Source organism: Schistocerca nitens, chromosome 11 (genome assembly GCF_023898315.1).
Source record: "Schistocerca nitens isolate TAMUIC-IGC-003100 chromosome 11, iqSchNite1.1, whole genome shotgun sequence".
Taxonomy (NCBI): domain Eukaryota; kingdom Metazoa; phylum Arthropoda; class Insecta; order Orthoptera; family Acrididae; genus Schistocerca; species Schistocerca nitens.
Window position 1 is genome coordinate 60,952,290 of NC_064624.1, and position 16,915 is coordinate 60,969,204.

Genomic DNA, 16,915 nt, shown 5'->3' on the forward strand with positions numbered 1-16,915 from the left:
ACAAAATCTCTATGATCTTATGCATGAATCTACTTGTTTCAGTTAAATTATGGGTGGTCCTTTTAGGCTACATGAGAAAAAATTATGGACTTCCTTACACACTTGCACGGTACACTTTTAGGCCTCCTTTTTCCACATGGAATTTATATGGAGGGATTATCTGTGCTACATAAGCTACATTTACTGAAGACAAGCCTCGTCTTTGCCAAGACCGGTGGTGTTAATAATAACAGAAGAAACTACAATAATGAATGACCTCTTCAAAAAAACATTATATTCGATAAACAGAGCTGCTTAGTACCACCTCAAAGTAAAATTTCTTCAGAAATTATAACGAAAGGAATCCACTTCGAGAATAACAATGGACCCATTCTCAGAACAACAGCGACTGCCTATGATTGACTTCCTTATAAATCAAATGCATCTCTTCTTTTAGTAAAATTATACACACCTAGCACAAAAATAAAGAACTAGAAAATGATTAACTTTCCTTGACACAATACCACACTACTGCAGTTATTAATACAACAAAGGTACCCGGAGAATGTTCTGGAAGTTTGATTGATACTTATCACCGAGTTTTTTTGTACGCTCTAGTGTTGTGCAACCTAAACTCTTACAAGATCACAGCTGCTCAGGTGGGAGAAACATTTCCTGCAGAAATTTCCATAGGCTACAATAATTCCAGTAAGGCAGCTGACAATTATGTGTTTTTATTTCATCGATTACAAAATCAAGTCGAAAGTACACATTAGGTAGGTAAGGCCACTAGTGAAAGTTGATTACGGGTTAACAAGGTAAAGAATGTTTTGTAAAGGCTGTAATTAACCTCCAGGGAAAGGGAACGCTCATCCAGTGAGAAGCATCCTTCGTTAACAACAAAACAATGGCACTGGACTGAGAGTTTGGTGGTCTGTTAAAATGACTCTAGCTTCATATGATTAAGCTCTGTGTTCGAGTCACTGATCAGCCGAACACTAAACAACTATGAAAAGACCCTCTTAGCTTCTGTTGAGTTCAGTTAAACAACATAGTCCGACAATTAGAAGCTCACCATCAACCTTTCCTATACCAGAAATTTTATTTCATTACTGAACCAATGATCATGTAAAGTCACAGCACACTTATTTGAACTTGCAATGTTGAAAATGTTGGTGCTGAACTGAGAATCTAACTCAGGTATCTCTTTCTGCCATTTTGAACACTTTTCGGACGATACAGTTCCATCATTTTGTTGTGTCTGCAACATTCCATAGTGATCCAGGTTTCAATGAAAGGCACAGGTGTCAGGTTTTAAACACTAGTTGTGTACAAAAATTTTCACTGTGTGATTTCAAGTTGTAGCATTCGCACTGCAAGTAATAGGTGAAAAGCAATTATGATTTTTAGCATTTGTGCATGCAATGTCGTCAATAACAATTGGTGCCGGTTACAACTCTGAATCAGGCACAGAACTTTTTGGCCTATCATTTCAGATTTATAAATTCCACTCCTAGTGACTGGTGAAAAAGTATTTGACAGTGAACACCTCTTGGTGTGTAGTCAGTGGTGGTAGCATGTACAGGGTTAAGAGTCCCAGTCAGCACAGAACTTTTCCTCGCATAATTTCTAGTGGTGTGTGTGTGTGTGGTGTGTGTGTGTGTGTGTGTGTGTGTGGTGTGTGTGTGATACTGTAGTCCGTAAGTTGTGCCGTGAACTTGGTACTGAAATAAAATTAAGTTTGTCCTCCACATACAGTAAATGGTTCAAATGGCTCTGAGTACTATGGGACTTAACATCTATGGTCATCAGTCCCCCTAGAACTTAGAACTACTTAAACCTGACTAACCTAAGGACAGCACACAACACCCAGTCATCACGAGGCAGAGAAAATCCCTGACCCCGCAGGCAATCTAACCCGGGAGCCCAGGCGGGGGAAGCGAGAACGCTACCGCACGACCACGAGCTGCGGACCCACATACAGTAGGCATGAATTGTAAATTCCATGAGAATCAAATGTCTAGAAGGCATGGCATGGATACATGGGGGGGGGGGAGGTTGAGATATCCTCCCCAAGAAATGGGAAAAAAACTGTATCACTTCACTGTATGAAGTAAAAAATAATTCTGCTTACATGCGGTTTTATACATCTTATTTTAATTATTATTAAAACAGTAGGCACCTGTGGTGTATAAAGTTTTGAGTGTGACACTAAGTATAATTTGAGGGGGAGTGGTGGTGGGGGGCAAGTGGAATCAGTGACAGACCAAGGCAGTTCCAGAACCAAATAATGTATATGTGTCTGCAGCTGACACCCAATAATGTGGGAAGTATGTGGCCGTGAACTAGGTGAAGACCACTAATTATGACAAGAATCTAATATACATCACCAAGAGAATTTGTAAAATGTACACAAAGAATACTGTTAGTAAGAAGATTACCATTAACAAAAACTTTTTCAAACTTAGGACCTTGGTCATTTCCCACAGTGTGCAGAACGAGTTTGGAGTAATGTAGAGAAACATATTTACGTGTTGCATTTCAATTTTTTTTTTCAAGAACATAACTAACAATTGTCGTATGTTGGTTGTTTGGAACATGAATTTTTATGATAATCTTTATTGAATAAAAGAGAAAAACACTTAATGATTTACAATACCGGCTATAAGTTCATTACAATTGGTTCAGGGAATGCACATAGTGTCATCTGAAACACAAGATTTCTGATATGCCAAATAGCACATAAAATACTACATAAGTATTAAAACCTAAATGAAAAATAAATGATAATTTATCAGTGTTAGTAGCTAGTAGACTTCTATGAACATATGCAATTGTAAAATGGTGCAGAATACAGGTAACTCTGGTCGCAGAGAGACTTTAATGCCCACAGAAATCAGAGGCACAATAGCAACAACAATGGATGGGACAGATAATGTCATAAGGTGTGCCACAGTAGAATGAAAGTCTGTAGTGTTCACTGGGTGGCTATCGAAAAGCCATGGAGCAATCGAGACACGCAGACGGGTCGGATATCTGTTCATTGAAGATGCAGTAAAGCATGGTATTCTGTGTCACACAGAAGGAAATAAATCGAAGTACTGTGTGAGCTTTATCTAACGGCTGAATAGAGATGACTACAAAATGAGGTGAGAAGACTCAATTTTAGGCAACCAGCCGGAACTGCCTAGAGGACTGGCTTGTCTGGTGAGGTGGTCCCAGGGTGCGAGAGGTGTGAGCAGCCATACACCGGAGCACCGATGCTTACTTCACCCAGTTTTCTGAACACCTTCCATACAAGCCGTGACAGCAGACGATTGTTCTTTTATGTAACAGTAAAGGAAACAAAAGAAAAATTCGGAGTAGGTATTAAAGTCCATGGAGAAGAAATAAAAACTTTGAGGTTCGCCGATGACATTGTAATTCTGTCAGAGACAGCAAAGGACTTGGAAGAGCAGTTGAACGGAATGGACAGTGTCTCGAAAGGAGGATATAAGATGAACGTCAACAAAAGCAAAACGAGGATAATGGAATGTAGTAGAATTAAATCATGTGTTGTTGAGGAATCAGGTTAGGAAACAAGACGCTTAAAGTAGTAAATGAGTTTTGCTGTTTGGGGAGAAAAATAACTGATGATGGTCGCAGTAGAGAGGATATAAAATGTAGACTGGCAATGACAAGGAAAGCGTTTCTGAAGAAGAGAAATTTGTTAACGTTGAGTATACATTTAAGTATGGAGTGTAGCCATGTATGGAAGTGAAACATGGACGATAAATAGTTTGGACAAGAAGAGAATAGAAGCTTTCTGAATGTGGTGCTACAGAAGAATGCTGAAGATTAGATGGGTAGATCACATAACTAAGGAGGAGGTATTGAATAGAATTGTGGAGAAGAGGAGTTTCTGGCACTACTTGAACAGAAGAAGGGATCGGTTGGTAAGACATGTTCTGAGGCATCAAGGGATCACAAATTAAGCATTGGAGGGCAGCGTGGAGGGTAAAAATCGTAGAGGGAGACCAAGAGATGCATACATTAAGCAGATTCAGAAGGATGTAGGTTGCAGTAAGTACTGGGAGGCGAAGAAGGTTGCACAGGATAGAGTAGCATGGAGAGCTGCATCAAACCAGTCTCAGGACTGAAGATGACAACAACAACATTCCCTTACAGCAATTAAAATCCCTTATGTACTGTTTCGATTTGGAGAGAACGAAGAATTATGTTGGGATACTTGCTGACATGGCCTGCACACAGAAATAGGTGACAGACAAACTATGCAACAGAGACAAAGCTGTAGTACTGAGGTGTGAATAGTGAATACTCTGATAATTTTCTTTTCTACATGACGAAAATTCCACAGGTCAACATCAGCAATCTAAATTTGTAAAAATGTTGCCACCATCCTCTATAATCATTCTGCAGTACACTACCTTGCTCGATGTGTCGATTGTAAGTGACTTACTTTGTCGTCATCTTAATGCAGGGTGACACTATTCAAAGGTGTCTCATTGTCATCAGCGACAGAGGCACTGAACAACTTTGAACACTACTTTATGTGAACAGGCTTACAGCAACCAGTACAGGCTGCCAGTTGCAAACTACACCCATCACTGCATCGGAGCCTGTGCTGGGCAATACAGCTTTGTGTCCACAGCAGTCTGGGTCATGATCTATTCACACAGTGAGTGTACCCTCTGTCATGACAGTTGATGCTAAAACCTAAACAACCATTTTCTCTATACATCTAGTTCAATATAATGCCTACAAACTGGCTCTTTGATGATTTTTGTTAGCTAACATACCTGGTAATGAACACTGTTCAGTTTAGGGGTTCACTGAAACTGCTACACGAGGGTAATGATAGCATTGTGAGCTGTCGTGAAATGACTGTCTATGACGGTGTATTTTGCAGCAGACACACATCTACGAAAATTCAGTGGGAAAAATTATACAGTTGGAAATACACACACCTAGAACCGAGAGACACGAATCAGTGGGTTGGCTCACACTTACCCGATTTGTGGTGGTGGATCATACAGCAATCGGCTCACTTCGATAAAGTCTTTAGGTTGATGAAGCATCGCATCTGCCCACCCCTGAGTGGCCATCACCTCATGGGTATGTGCCTTAATAAATTCGATGGCGGTGCGCCTGAGGTCACTGCAGGAGTGGCGGACTGCAAGGACAGCTGTCGCTGCCGCGGTCTCCACGGTCAACTCAGCGACCACCTGCCGCTCGCACTCCGCCTTCAGCCCCGACGCCCCGTACTTATCTGCTGCGGCCAGCAGCTGGGGGGCCGTGCCGGGCAGCTGGGGGGCCCACAGGGTGTACAGGTAGGAGACCAGCTGCCTCAGCACCGGGCCCCCCACATCGGCAATCCTCACCACGCTGGTGCTCCTCTCGAGGGTGTCGTGCGCGAACATGGCTGCCAACACTGGGCTCTTGTCCACCAGGACGGCCCTGTGTGCCACCAGCCTCGTGTCACCTGCCTCGAGTATCACCATGGCGTCGTCCCCGGCGTCCAGGAGTGCACCCAGGTCCACAGTCACTGCCTCCGTCACGTCCTTAACTGCTTCCATTGCGGACGATTCTGAAACACGGCAACGCGGAGCAGCCCTTTCAGCATACAGGTGACTACTGACACTTCTACGAGTGACAGCCACACCTGTCTCCAGCGACAGTTGATAAATGTTATCTGTCATCAGTCAGTTCCAGCAGTATCACACCCTTTCTGTCAGACTGATGCCATTGGTGAGTAACTGCAAATCTTTAGTAATAACATTTTCAAGAGTTCCTTTCCTTTCAGCACATTTCATTTGGAGTACAAGCTCCAGATGCGACAAAGACGTTATCTCTAAATTTTTTCTACAGCGAAATGTTACTTGGTCTGGAAATGGTTCAAAATGGACATCTACCAAAATATTAAAAAGGTTGTAAAGATCTATAGTAGTACTTTATTCAACGAGATATTCTCTTTACATCTCGTGTTATTCAAAAAAACAACACAGTCCACGAGACTCAGAAGGCCATAGACACGGGTTCCCCGGTAAATGCTGTGTTTCTTGACTTCTGCAAGGCGTTCGATACAGTTCCCCACAATCTTTTAATGAATGAAGTAGAGAATACAGACTATCAGCCAAATTGTGTGATTGGATTGAAGAGTTCCTAGGTAACAGAACGCCGCATGTCATTCTCAATGGAGAGAAGTCTTCCGAAGTAAGAGTGATTTCAGGCATGCCGAAGGGGAGTGTCGTGGGACCGTTCCTACTCACAATATACATAAATGACCTTGTGGATGACATCGGAAGTTCATTGAGGTTTTTTGCGGATAATGCTGTGGTATATCGAGAGGTTGTAACAATGGAAAATTGTACTGAAGTGCGGCACGATATGCAGCGAATTGACGCTTGGTGCAGGGAATGGCAATTGAATCTCAATGTAGACAAGCGTAATGTGCTGCGAATACATAGAAAGAAAGATCCCTTATCATTTAGCTACAATACAGCTGATCAGCAACTGGAAGCAGTTAATTCCATAAATTATCTGGGAGTACGCATTAGGAGTGATTTAAAATGGAATGATCATATAAAGTTGATCGTAGGTAAAGCAGATGCCAGACAGATTCATTGGAAGAATCCTAAGGAAACGCAATCCGAAAAGAAAGGAAGTAGGTTACAGTACACTCGTTCGCCCACTGCTCGAATACTGGTCAGCAGTGTGGGTTCCGTACCAGATAGGGTTGATAGAAGAGATAGAGAAGATCCAACGGAGAGCAGCGCGCTTCGTTACAGGATCATTCAGTAATCGCGAAAGCGTTACGGAGATGATAGATAAACTCCAGTGGAAGACTCTGCAAGAGAGATGCTCAGTAGCTCGGTAAAGTCTTTTGTTGAAGTTTCGAGAACATACCTTCACTGAGGAATCAAGCAGTATATTGCTCCCTCCTATGTATATCTCGCAAAGAGACCATGAGGATAAAATCAGAGAGATTAGAGCCCACACAGGGGCATGCCGACAATTTTTCTTTCCACGAACAATAAAAGATTGGAATAGAAGGGAGAACCGACAGAGGTACTCAAGGTACCCTCCGCCACACACCGTCGGGTGGCTTGCGGAGTTTAGATGTAGATGTAGATTTTTTTGCTTTTTTTTTGTTTTGGTTTTAGGGCGCAAAACTACTATGGTCATTAGCGCCCGGTCCGTGACTTAGGAAACAGTAAAAACCGAAAATGGAAACCAGCAGCAATGGGAACGAAACTCAAAAAATTGGAGAAACTAAAAGTTGAAGGAAGGCTTAAAAATCCACTACAGAAAGGGGTTGGTTGTCCCAAAAAAAAAGCTTCAAATGACTGACGTCATTTCACTGGCACTAATAAACTCGAGAACGCGATCGGCCGAGCCCGTGTCATCTGCTAAAATCGACGATATATCAGGCGACAGCTGTAGACGGGAGCGTAACGGATTAAAATAGGGGCACTCAAGTAAAAGGTGTCTTACCGTCCACAGCTGAGAGCAGTGGGGACACAGTGGGGGAGGATCGCTGCTTAAAAGATGTCGATGGCTAAAAAGACAGTGCCCTATCCGGAGTCTAGTTAAAATTACCTCCTCCCGATGACGCGTTCGGGAGGAAGAGGTCCAAGCACAAGGAAGAGCTTTCACGTCCCGCAATTTATTATGGGTAAGTGTCGACCAATGTGCGTGCCATAAATAAACAACACGTCGACAAAACGCTCCGTAGATCGGCGAAGGGAATCGATTGAATAACTGGCCGAAGAGGAGAGACTGCAGCCTTGGCTGCTATATCGGCCGCCTCGTTTCCACAGATACCAACGTGTCCCGGGAGCCAGAGGAACGCCACCGAGACGCCCCCCAGGTGGAGCAAGCGCTGACAGTCCTGAATCCTGTGGACCAGAGGGTGGACAGGGTAAAGAGCTTGGAGACTGAGGAGAGAGCTGAGAGAATCTGAGCAGATAACATACTGTGTCCGCTGATGGCGGCGGATGTAGTGGACAGCCTGGAGAACAGCGTAAAGCTCCGCAGTATAAACCGAACACTGGTCAGGAGCCGAAATTGATTTGGGGTATCGCCAACAATATAGGCACTCCCTACACCTAACGATGTTTTCGAGCCATCAGTGTAAATAAATGTGGCTTCCTTCATTTGTGCACATAGAGCAGCAAATGCCCGACGATAAACAAGTGAAGGGGTACCATCCTTGGGAAATCGACAAAGTTCACGGAGCAGGCAGATCCGCGGACGGAGCCAAGGCGGTGCTGTACCCCAAGTTGTTAAGAAGGTTTTAGGAAAGCGGAAGGAGAGAGAACGGAGCAGTTGACGGAAGCGGACTCCCGGTGGTAGTAGGGAGGAGGGGCAGCCTGCATACCCTACATCAAAGGAGGCGTCGAAAAAAAGGTCATGGGCTGGATAAGCAGGCATGGAAGACAGATGGCTAGCATAACGACTCAGAAGGACTGCTCGCCGATTGGACAGCGGAGGTTCAGCAGTCTCAGCATAAAGGCTCTCCACAGGGCTGGTGTAAAAAGCTCCAGACACTAAACGTGATCCACGGTGGTGGAGAGAGTCGAGACGACGAATAGACGGCCGAGCAGAGTAAACTATGCTTCCATAGTCCAATTTCGAGCGCACTAAGGCGCGATAGAGGCGTAGAAGGACCACTCGGTCCGCTCCCCAGGAGGTACCATTCAGGACACGGGAGGTTGTTGAGCGATCGCAGACAGCGAGCCGAAAGATAAGAAATGTGGGGAGGAGCAGCACAGTTTTCTGTCAAACATAAGACCCAAGAATTTAGCGACGTCCGAAAACGGAAGGTTGACAGGTCCTAGATGTAAGGAGGGTGGAAGAAACTCCTTACGTCGCCAAAAATTAACACAAACGGTCTTACTGGGAGAAAAACGGAAGCCAGTTTCGATGCTCCAAGAGTAGAGGCGATCGAGACATCCTTGAAGACCAAGAAGGCTGGTCCGTTGAGAGCTGTAGTAGATCGCAAAATCGTCCACAAAGAGGGAGACCGAGACATCAGGAAGGAGAAAATCCATAATTGGATTTATGGCAATGGCAAACAGTACAACACTTAGCATGGAGCCCTGGGGTACCCAGTTTTCTTGGGAGAAAGTACGGGAGAGAGCAGTGTTCACCCGCAATCTAAATGTGCGCTCCGCCATAAATTCGCGAAGAAAAAGGGGCAGCCGACCTCGAAAGCCCCAAGAGAAGTGTCCGGAGGATGCCTGTCCTCCAACAGGTATCGTATGCTCTCTCCAGATCAAAAAATATTGCTACTGTTTGGCGTTTCCGGAGAAAATTGTTCATGATATAAGTGGAGAGAGCAACAAGATGATCAACTGCACAACGATGCTTTCGGAAACCGCATTGGGCATGTGTTAGAAGACTGCGGGACTCCAGCCACCAAGCTAAACGGCAATTCACCATACGCTCCAAAACCTTACATACACTACTCGTGAGAGAAATGGGGCGATAGCTAGAGGGGAGATGTTTGTCCTTTCCAGGTTTCGGAACAGGAACGACGATAGCTTCCCGCCATCGTCTGGGAAAATTACTGTCGGTCCAAATTCGATTATAAAGGCGAAGGAGGTAACGGAGACTATGGGTTGATAAATGCAGCAACATTTGGATGTGGATACCATCCGGTCCTGGGGCGGAGGAGGGAGAAGAATAGAGTGCATGTTGGAGTTCCCGCATGGAGAAAACAGTATTATAGCTTTCGCGATTTTGAGAGAATAAAGCAAGAGATTGCACTTCCGCTGCACGTTTCTTCGGGAGAAACGCTGGCGGGTAATTTGAAGAGCTCGAAATATCAGCGAAGTGTTTACCCAAGGAGTTAGAAATTGCGATGGGGTCCACTAACGTATCACGCGCGACAGTGAGCCCAGAGACCGGGGAGAAACTAGGCGCTCCAGATAACCGTCGAAGCCGACTCCAAACTTCCGAGGAGGGACTGAAAGTGTTAAATGAGCTAGTAAAGAAGTTCCAGCTTGCCTTCTTGCTATCGCGGACGACGCGACGGCATCGCGCACGGAACTGCTTATAGCGGATACAGTTGGCCAAAGTTGGATGGTGGCGGAAAACGCGAAGAGCACGTCGACGTTCACGTATTGCGTCACGGCACGCCTCGTTCCACCAAGGAACTGGGGGGCGCCGGGGCAATTCGGAGGTGCGTGGTATTGAACGTTCCGCAGCTGTAAGAATAACGTCGGTAATATGTGTGACCTCATCGTCGACGCTGGGAAAGTGACGGTCATAGAATGTCGCTAGAGACGAAAAAAGTGTCCAATCGGCTTGGGCAAACTTCCAGCGTCGCGGGCGCATATATGGCAGTTGAAGCTGCAGTCTAAGGACACATGCACAGTGGTCACTCGAGTGTGTGTCATCAAGGGCGAACCATTCGAAGCACCGGGCTAGCGGAACAGTACCGACCGAAAGGTCCAAATGAGAGAAATTTGTAGTGGAGGCAGACAAAAATGTAGGGACCCCAGTGTTGAGGCAAACTAGATCCGCTTGGTGGAAAACGTCTAACAATAGTGAGCCACGTGGACAAGGATGTGGAGATCCCCAAAGCGGGTGGTGGGCATTGAAATCCCCAACCAGCAAATAGGGGGATGGAAGCTGACCAAGAAGATGAAGAAGATCAGCTCGTGCCATTGGTGTGGACGATGGAATGTATAAAGTAAAAAGAGAAAACGTATGTCCAGAAAGGGAAAGACGGACAGAGACTGCTTGGAAGGAAGTGTTTAAGTGGATTGGGTGATAATGGAGAGTATCATGGAGAAGAATCTTGAGTCCTCCATGGGCTGGAGTGCCTTCAACAGAGGGGAGATCAAATCGGACGGACTGAAAATGGGGGAGAACAAAGCGGTCATGGGGACGCAGCTTTGTTTCCTGAAGACAGAAGATGACCGGCGAGTAGGATCGTAAGAGGATCGACAATTCATCCCGATTGGCTCGAATTCCGCGGATATTCCAGTGGATAATGGACATAGGGGGAACAGAAAATGGAGGAATGTGACCAAGGTTGCCGTCAACTCAACGACTGCTCAGAGCTTGCGACCGACAGCATGGAATGGCATTCAGCTGAAACATGATGTTTAGATGAAGGAGGAACCGATGGTTGTGAAGTTGGGGTACGTAAAAATCGTCACAAGTATGCTCTTTTTTCGAAGTCTTGGTGTCTGACTTTTGGACTCGAGATTTAGCAGAACCCGATGAAGGGTGAGCCATAGAGTGGGCAGGCGAAAGTGGTGAGGTTGAACGGGCGATCTTTGCGCTGGCCGATCTGACGATCGTGGCACTAAAGGTGAGGTCGCAAGTCTGCGTGGCCGCCTCCTTTGTTGGCCGAGGAGAAGCAAGGACAGTGCTGTATCTTCCTGTCTGAGGCACGGTGGGCTGTCGACTGGCGAATAATTTTCGAGCAGCAAGGGGCGACACCTTTTCCTTCACTCTGATTTCCTGGATGAGCTTTTCGTCTTTAAAAATGGGGCAATCTCGAGAGGAAGCAGCGTGGTCACCCATACAGTTGATGCAGCGAAGGGATGGAGGTGTACAAGCACCCTCATGGGCATCCTTGCCACACGTAACACATTTGGCCTGATTGGAGCAGGACTGGCTGGTGTGATTGAACCGCTGACACCGATAGCAACGCGTAGGGTTTGGGACGTAAGGGCGAACGGAAATTCACATAGCCTGCTTTGATTTTTGATGAAAGTTGAACTTTGTCAAATGTCAAGAAGACAGTGCGGGTTGGAATGATGTTCGTGTCAACCCTTTTCATAACTCTATGAACAGCCGTTACGCCCTGGTCAGACAGGTAGTGCTGAATTTCTTCGCCAGACAATCCATCGAGGGAGCGTGTATAAACGATTCCACGCGAGGAATTTAAAGTGCAGTGCGCTTCAACCCGGACAGGGAAGGTGTGGAGCAGTGAAGTACGCAGCAATTTTTTTGCCTGAAGGGCACTGACTGTTTCTAACAACAAGGTGCCATTCCGTAATCTGGAACAAGACTTTACAGGACCTGCAATTGCGACGGCACCTTTCTGAATAATGAAAGGGTTGACCGTGGAGAAGTCGTGCCCTTCGTCAGACCGAGAAACAACAAGGAACTGTGGCAACGATTGAAGAACTGTCTGTGGCTGAGACTCGGTGAACTTACGCTTGTGAGCAGACATAGTGGAAGGTGAGGAAACCATTGCGGAAGAATCCCCCACGATTACCGGCGTCTCCGATGGCGCGCTCCTCCCTTGTGGGGGCCCTCTGAGGGCACTCCCGCCTTAGGTGATTGTTCACACCTCAGGTCACACCTCCCAAGAAACGGACGGAGGGACCAATCGGCACTTTTGGAAGGTATCAGCTCGGGTAATCACCCCTGCCTGGGCCTGGCCGTTACCAGGGGGTACGTATGTGTCCTACCTGTCTACCCGGGCCGGCCGAAGTGGCCGCGCGGTTCTGGCGCTGCAGTCTGGAACCGCGAGACCCCTACGGTCGCAGGTTCGAATCCTGCCTCGGGCATGGATGTGTGTGATGTCCTTAGGTTAGTTAGGTTTAACTAGTTCTAAGTTCTAGGGGACTAATGACCTCAGCAGTTGAGTCCCATAGTGCTTAGAGCCATTTGGACCATTTGTCTACCCGGGGCGGGGAATTACGCGTTACCCCGTCACCGGCTACGCACAAAAATGCGTGGGTCGGCCTTCAGACACGCACAGGAAGAAAGAGAAAGGGAAAAACAAAGAAAGGGAAAGGAAAGGAGAGGTCTCAAACGCCGCAGCGGAGAAAAGGGTAAAGAGAAGAGGTAAGGAAAAGAGAAGGACAAAGGAATGATGAAGACATACAAGCAGAGAAGGAAAAGAATGCGTTACATTTATGAGCATCCGTCTCCAGACGTAGGCACAAACCATACTCCCAGAGGGGGAGAAAGGGGAGGAAGGAGCCAGTGGTGAGGGGAGGGGGGGCGAAGATGGGGGATGGGGAAGGATGCGGAAAGGGAAGGTATGCAGCCCGGAAAGGAAGGAAAGCCACATTAGCTCTGGGTCCTGTGCTCGCTACGCACGTATCCACAAAAAGAGTTGTGGACCCCCTGCGGGGTAGATGTAGATTGTTTTATGACATGAATCTGTATTATTCGTCATTTCAGTAGCGGTTATGCACGTACCCTTGCAGGAGTTGTTTCACACAGGGGATCTACGAGTGAGCTGCTGTCTCAAGACTTTATCGGGAGAATGACTCATTCATGTACAGTGGCAGACGGTCTGAATCGGGCTCAGCAGAGTATGTGGTTCTAATTTTCATCCACCAGAGTAAAGTAGGGGACAGACACATTCAACAAACAGGCCAAGAGAATGTTTTCGTGAATTGTTCTGTTGATTTCTTAAATTATTTTTTGTTTATTTATGTTTGTACAGTTTTGTATACGTTTCAGCAGTGTGAATGATGCGTGAATGTGTAAATATGTAGATCATTGTTATACTGAGAAACGCTGTACGAACTAGTGTGAGAAATTTTTAAGACACTGAATGCAGACGTTTTAGGAAGTACAGATTTTGTAAGTAATTATCACGTGGCACATTGAGAAGATCGATGACCAAAAAGTTGATTGTATTAATTAGACACTGATAAACTTATTAGTGTGGCGAGCATTTGCGTTTAAGAACAATCCTTGCTTAGCAGGTGTTCATATTTCGGGAAATACGTTACCACAGACTTGCTAACGTGAATGAAAGGGTTTGCGCATGACTGTGTTACGATTAGCACGGGCTTGGCAGTGAACTTGCAATTCTAAATTTCAGAATATACCAAAATTGTCAGTACTTCTACCTTTCACTCAAAATTCAGACCTTTTCCCAATTCTTAGAATAGTTACGCTGTATGCAGCCTGGTGCGAGTCGCAGTACGGTAGGTTTCTGCTCGGCTTTCCTACCACTGATCTGCTGCACGAGTTCACAGGTAGGTGCAGGCAACAGGAACCGTGCTGACGCACATGGAGCATATGCCGGGGAAACAGTAAAAAAGACGTGGTACATTGAATCCGTGGTTGAGGGAAATTTAGTGAGACCGTATAGTGAACGATAATGAAAAATTTTGTAAATCGGTACACGCGGAATTTTGAACGCAACCCATTTCGCGACGCCGGAGAGACTGACAAGAAAGAAGATGTAATACAGAGCGCAGCGAAGCAGCAGGCGGCGTCATAGCGGTATCAACGAGCAGCAGTACATAAGAGCAGTGATGCCAACTTACACGATGAGCGGGGACCCTTACACTGGTACGGCAGGCTGAGGTGGTGTGACACTCTGTTTCAGCATGCCGAGGCTGCAGCATTCAATGAAAGGTAAGTTTGTTACATTTGGTTGTGTGTGTGTGTGTGTGTGTGTGTGTGTTTGTATGTGTGTGTGTATGTGTGTTTTGAAAGAGTAACATGGAAGGTGATAAACATTTTAAAATACGATAAGAAGAGGAAGGACCCTCAATGAATATAAGTGCTTCACAAACCAGCAGGGCTGAACAGAGAGGAGTAGGCCTAGTAGATGTTAAAGTAAAAGAGGAGATTTTTGACGATGTTTCTTTGTTATTTACGGGCTGTGGAGTAGAAGCTGCTTCAAGTACGTCAGTTAATGTAACTGGTGGAGATAATGTAGAGTCTGGAAGTGAAATGAAGCATGAAATAGGTAACAACCAGTTCTGTGATGGCAATGGCTGGTAGTGTAACTGAATCAAATGTGTCAAATTTGGATACAAAATTTGGTATAGTATCGGTGGAACAACATGAACAGAAACAGTAATGCAGAAAATAGAACCAAGATGTATGCAATAAATGTTTGCAGCTATAATGGGTTCTATAAAAGATGAACATACTAATTTTGCCGAAACAATTGGCCAGAAAATCAACGAAAAACTTGTAAGGCAAACTGCGGTTTAAAAAAAAGTGAGAAAATGATTTGAAGTCTTTAGAATGTAAAGTAGATGGCAAAATTTCTCAAGTTGAGAATAACTACCAACAATGCACTAGAACTGTAAAAACTGAATTAACAGATGCCTTGAAAAAAGTTACTTTTGCAAACAAAGGGTAGAGGTGATAAAATAATATGCCAAAGGATGGATGAAGTAAAAAGTGTGTCTGACCTAGTGGGTGTGTCAGAAGAAAATGTTCTTCAGCTGACTAACCAGGTAGAAGAGGTTGAAAATAAGTCGGGTGAGCATAGCAGTAGATTATGCCAAGTTGAAACTAACCTCAGACATGGAACTAACACTTGTGGGTGTAGTTTTGTAGCAGAATCGTCTGAAATATCATATGTCGCTAACACGCAGTTTTTACGTTTTGATCCAACAGGAAATGTACATCCAAAAGAATTTTGGAAGGTATTATAAGTTCCCATGAACTGGCGAAACAAAATTATTGCAGCTCCGAGGGATGAGTTCCATAAATTCGTTAGTTATTTGGAGAGAGTTGACAAGTTGTTGTATGAGGAGGAGCAGGCAAATCGTAATGAGTGTAGAGAAGTTGTGGTATGTTTTCAAAGAGATAGTATCGAGAGCAATTGAGAGATATATACCACATAAATTAATGAGTGATGGTACTGATCCCACATGGTGCACAAGACGCGTCAGATCGTTGTTGCAGAAGCAACAAAAAAAGCATGCCAAATTTAAAAGAACTCGAAATCCCCAAGATTAGCAAAGTTTTACAGAAGTTCGAAATATAGCGCGTACTTCAATTCGAGATGCTTTTAATAATTGCCACAACGAAATTCTGTCTCGAAATCTGGCAGAAAACCCAAAGAGATTCTGGTCATACATAAAGCACACCAGTGGCAAGACGCAATCAATACCTTCACTCCGCGATAACGGTGAAGTCACTGATGACAGTGCCACTAAAGCAGAGTTATTAAACATGGTTTTTCGAAACTCCTTCAGCTAAGAAGACGAAGTAAATATCCCTGAATTCCAATCAAGAACAACTGCCCAGATGAGAAATACAGAAGTAGATATCCTCGGTGTGACAAAGCAGCTCAAATCACTTAATAAAGGCAAGGCCTCCGGTCCAAATTGTATAACAGATTCCTCTCAGAGTATGCTGATAAAAAAGCTCCACATTTAGCAATTATATACAACCACTCGCTCACAGAAAGATACGTACCTACAGACTCGAAAATTGCTCAAGTCACACCAATACCCAAAAAGGGAAGTAGGAGTAATCTGCTGTATTATAGGCCCATCTGATTAACGTCGATTTGCAGTAGGGTTTTGGAACACATACTGTATTCGAACATTATGAAGTACCTCGAAGGAAACGATTTATTAACACACAGCCAGCACGGATTCAGAAAACATCATTCTTGTGATACACAACTAGCTCTTTATACTAATAAAGTAATGAGTGCGATCGACAGAGGATGTCAAATTGATTCCATATTTTTAGGTTTCCAGAAGGTTTGCGACACGGTTCCTGACAAGCGTCTTCTAACAAAACTGCGTGCCTACGAAGTATCGCCTCAGTTGTGCCACTGGATTCGTGATTTCCTGTCAGAAAGGTCACAGTTTGTAGTAATAGAAAGTCATCGAGTAAAACAGAAGTAATATCCGGCGTTCCCCTAGGAAGTGTTATCGGCCCTCTATTGTTCTTGATCTATATTAACGACATAGGAGACAATCTGAGTAGCCATCACAGATTGTTTGCAGATGATGCTGTCATTTACCGCCTTGACTCGCAATATGATTTAGGTAAGATAGCTGTATGGTGTGAAAAGTGGCAATTGACCCTGAATAAAGAAAAGTTTGACGTTAATCACATGAGTACTAAATGAATTTAGCTGTATTTCGATTACGCGATAAGTCACACAAAACTGAGGGCTGTAAATTCAGCTAAATACTTAGGGATTACTATTACAAATAACCTTAATTGGAACGATCACATA

At 44.8% G+C, this 16,915-nt stretch overlaps 1 protein-coding gene across 1 annotated transcript in view; it reads right to left on the bottom strand.

Moving 5' to 3' along the window:
* LOC126212624 (ankyrin repeat, SAM and basic leucine zipper domain-containing protein 1-like) overlaps nt 1–5,084 on the bottom strand; it is a 46,281-nt gene extending 41,197 nt beyond the window's left edge. Inside the window, exon 1 of the mRNA XM_049940052.1 lies at nt 4,990–5,084. Coding sequence (XP_049796009.1) covers nt 4,990–5,084 — 95 coding nt within the window. The remainder of the gene's footprint in view (nt 1–4,989) is intronic.
* Between the last annotated feature and the right edge of the window lie 11,831 nt (nt 5,085–16,915).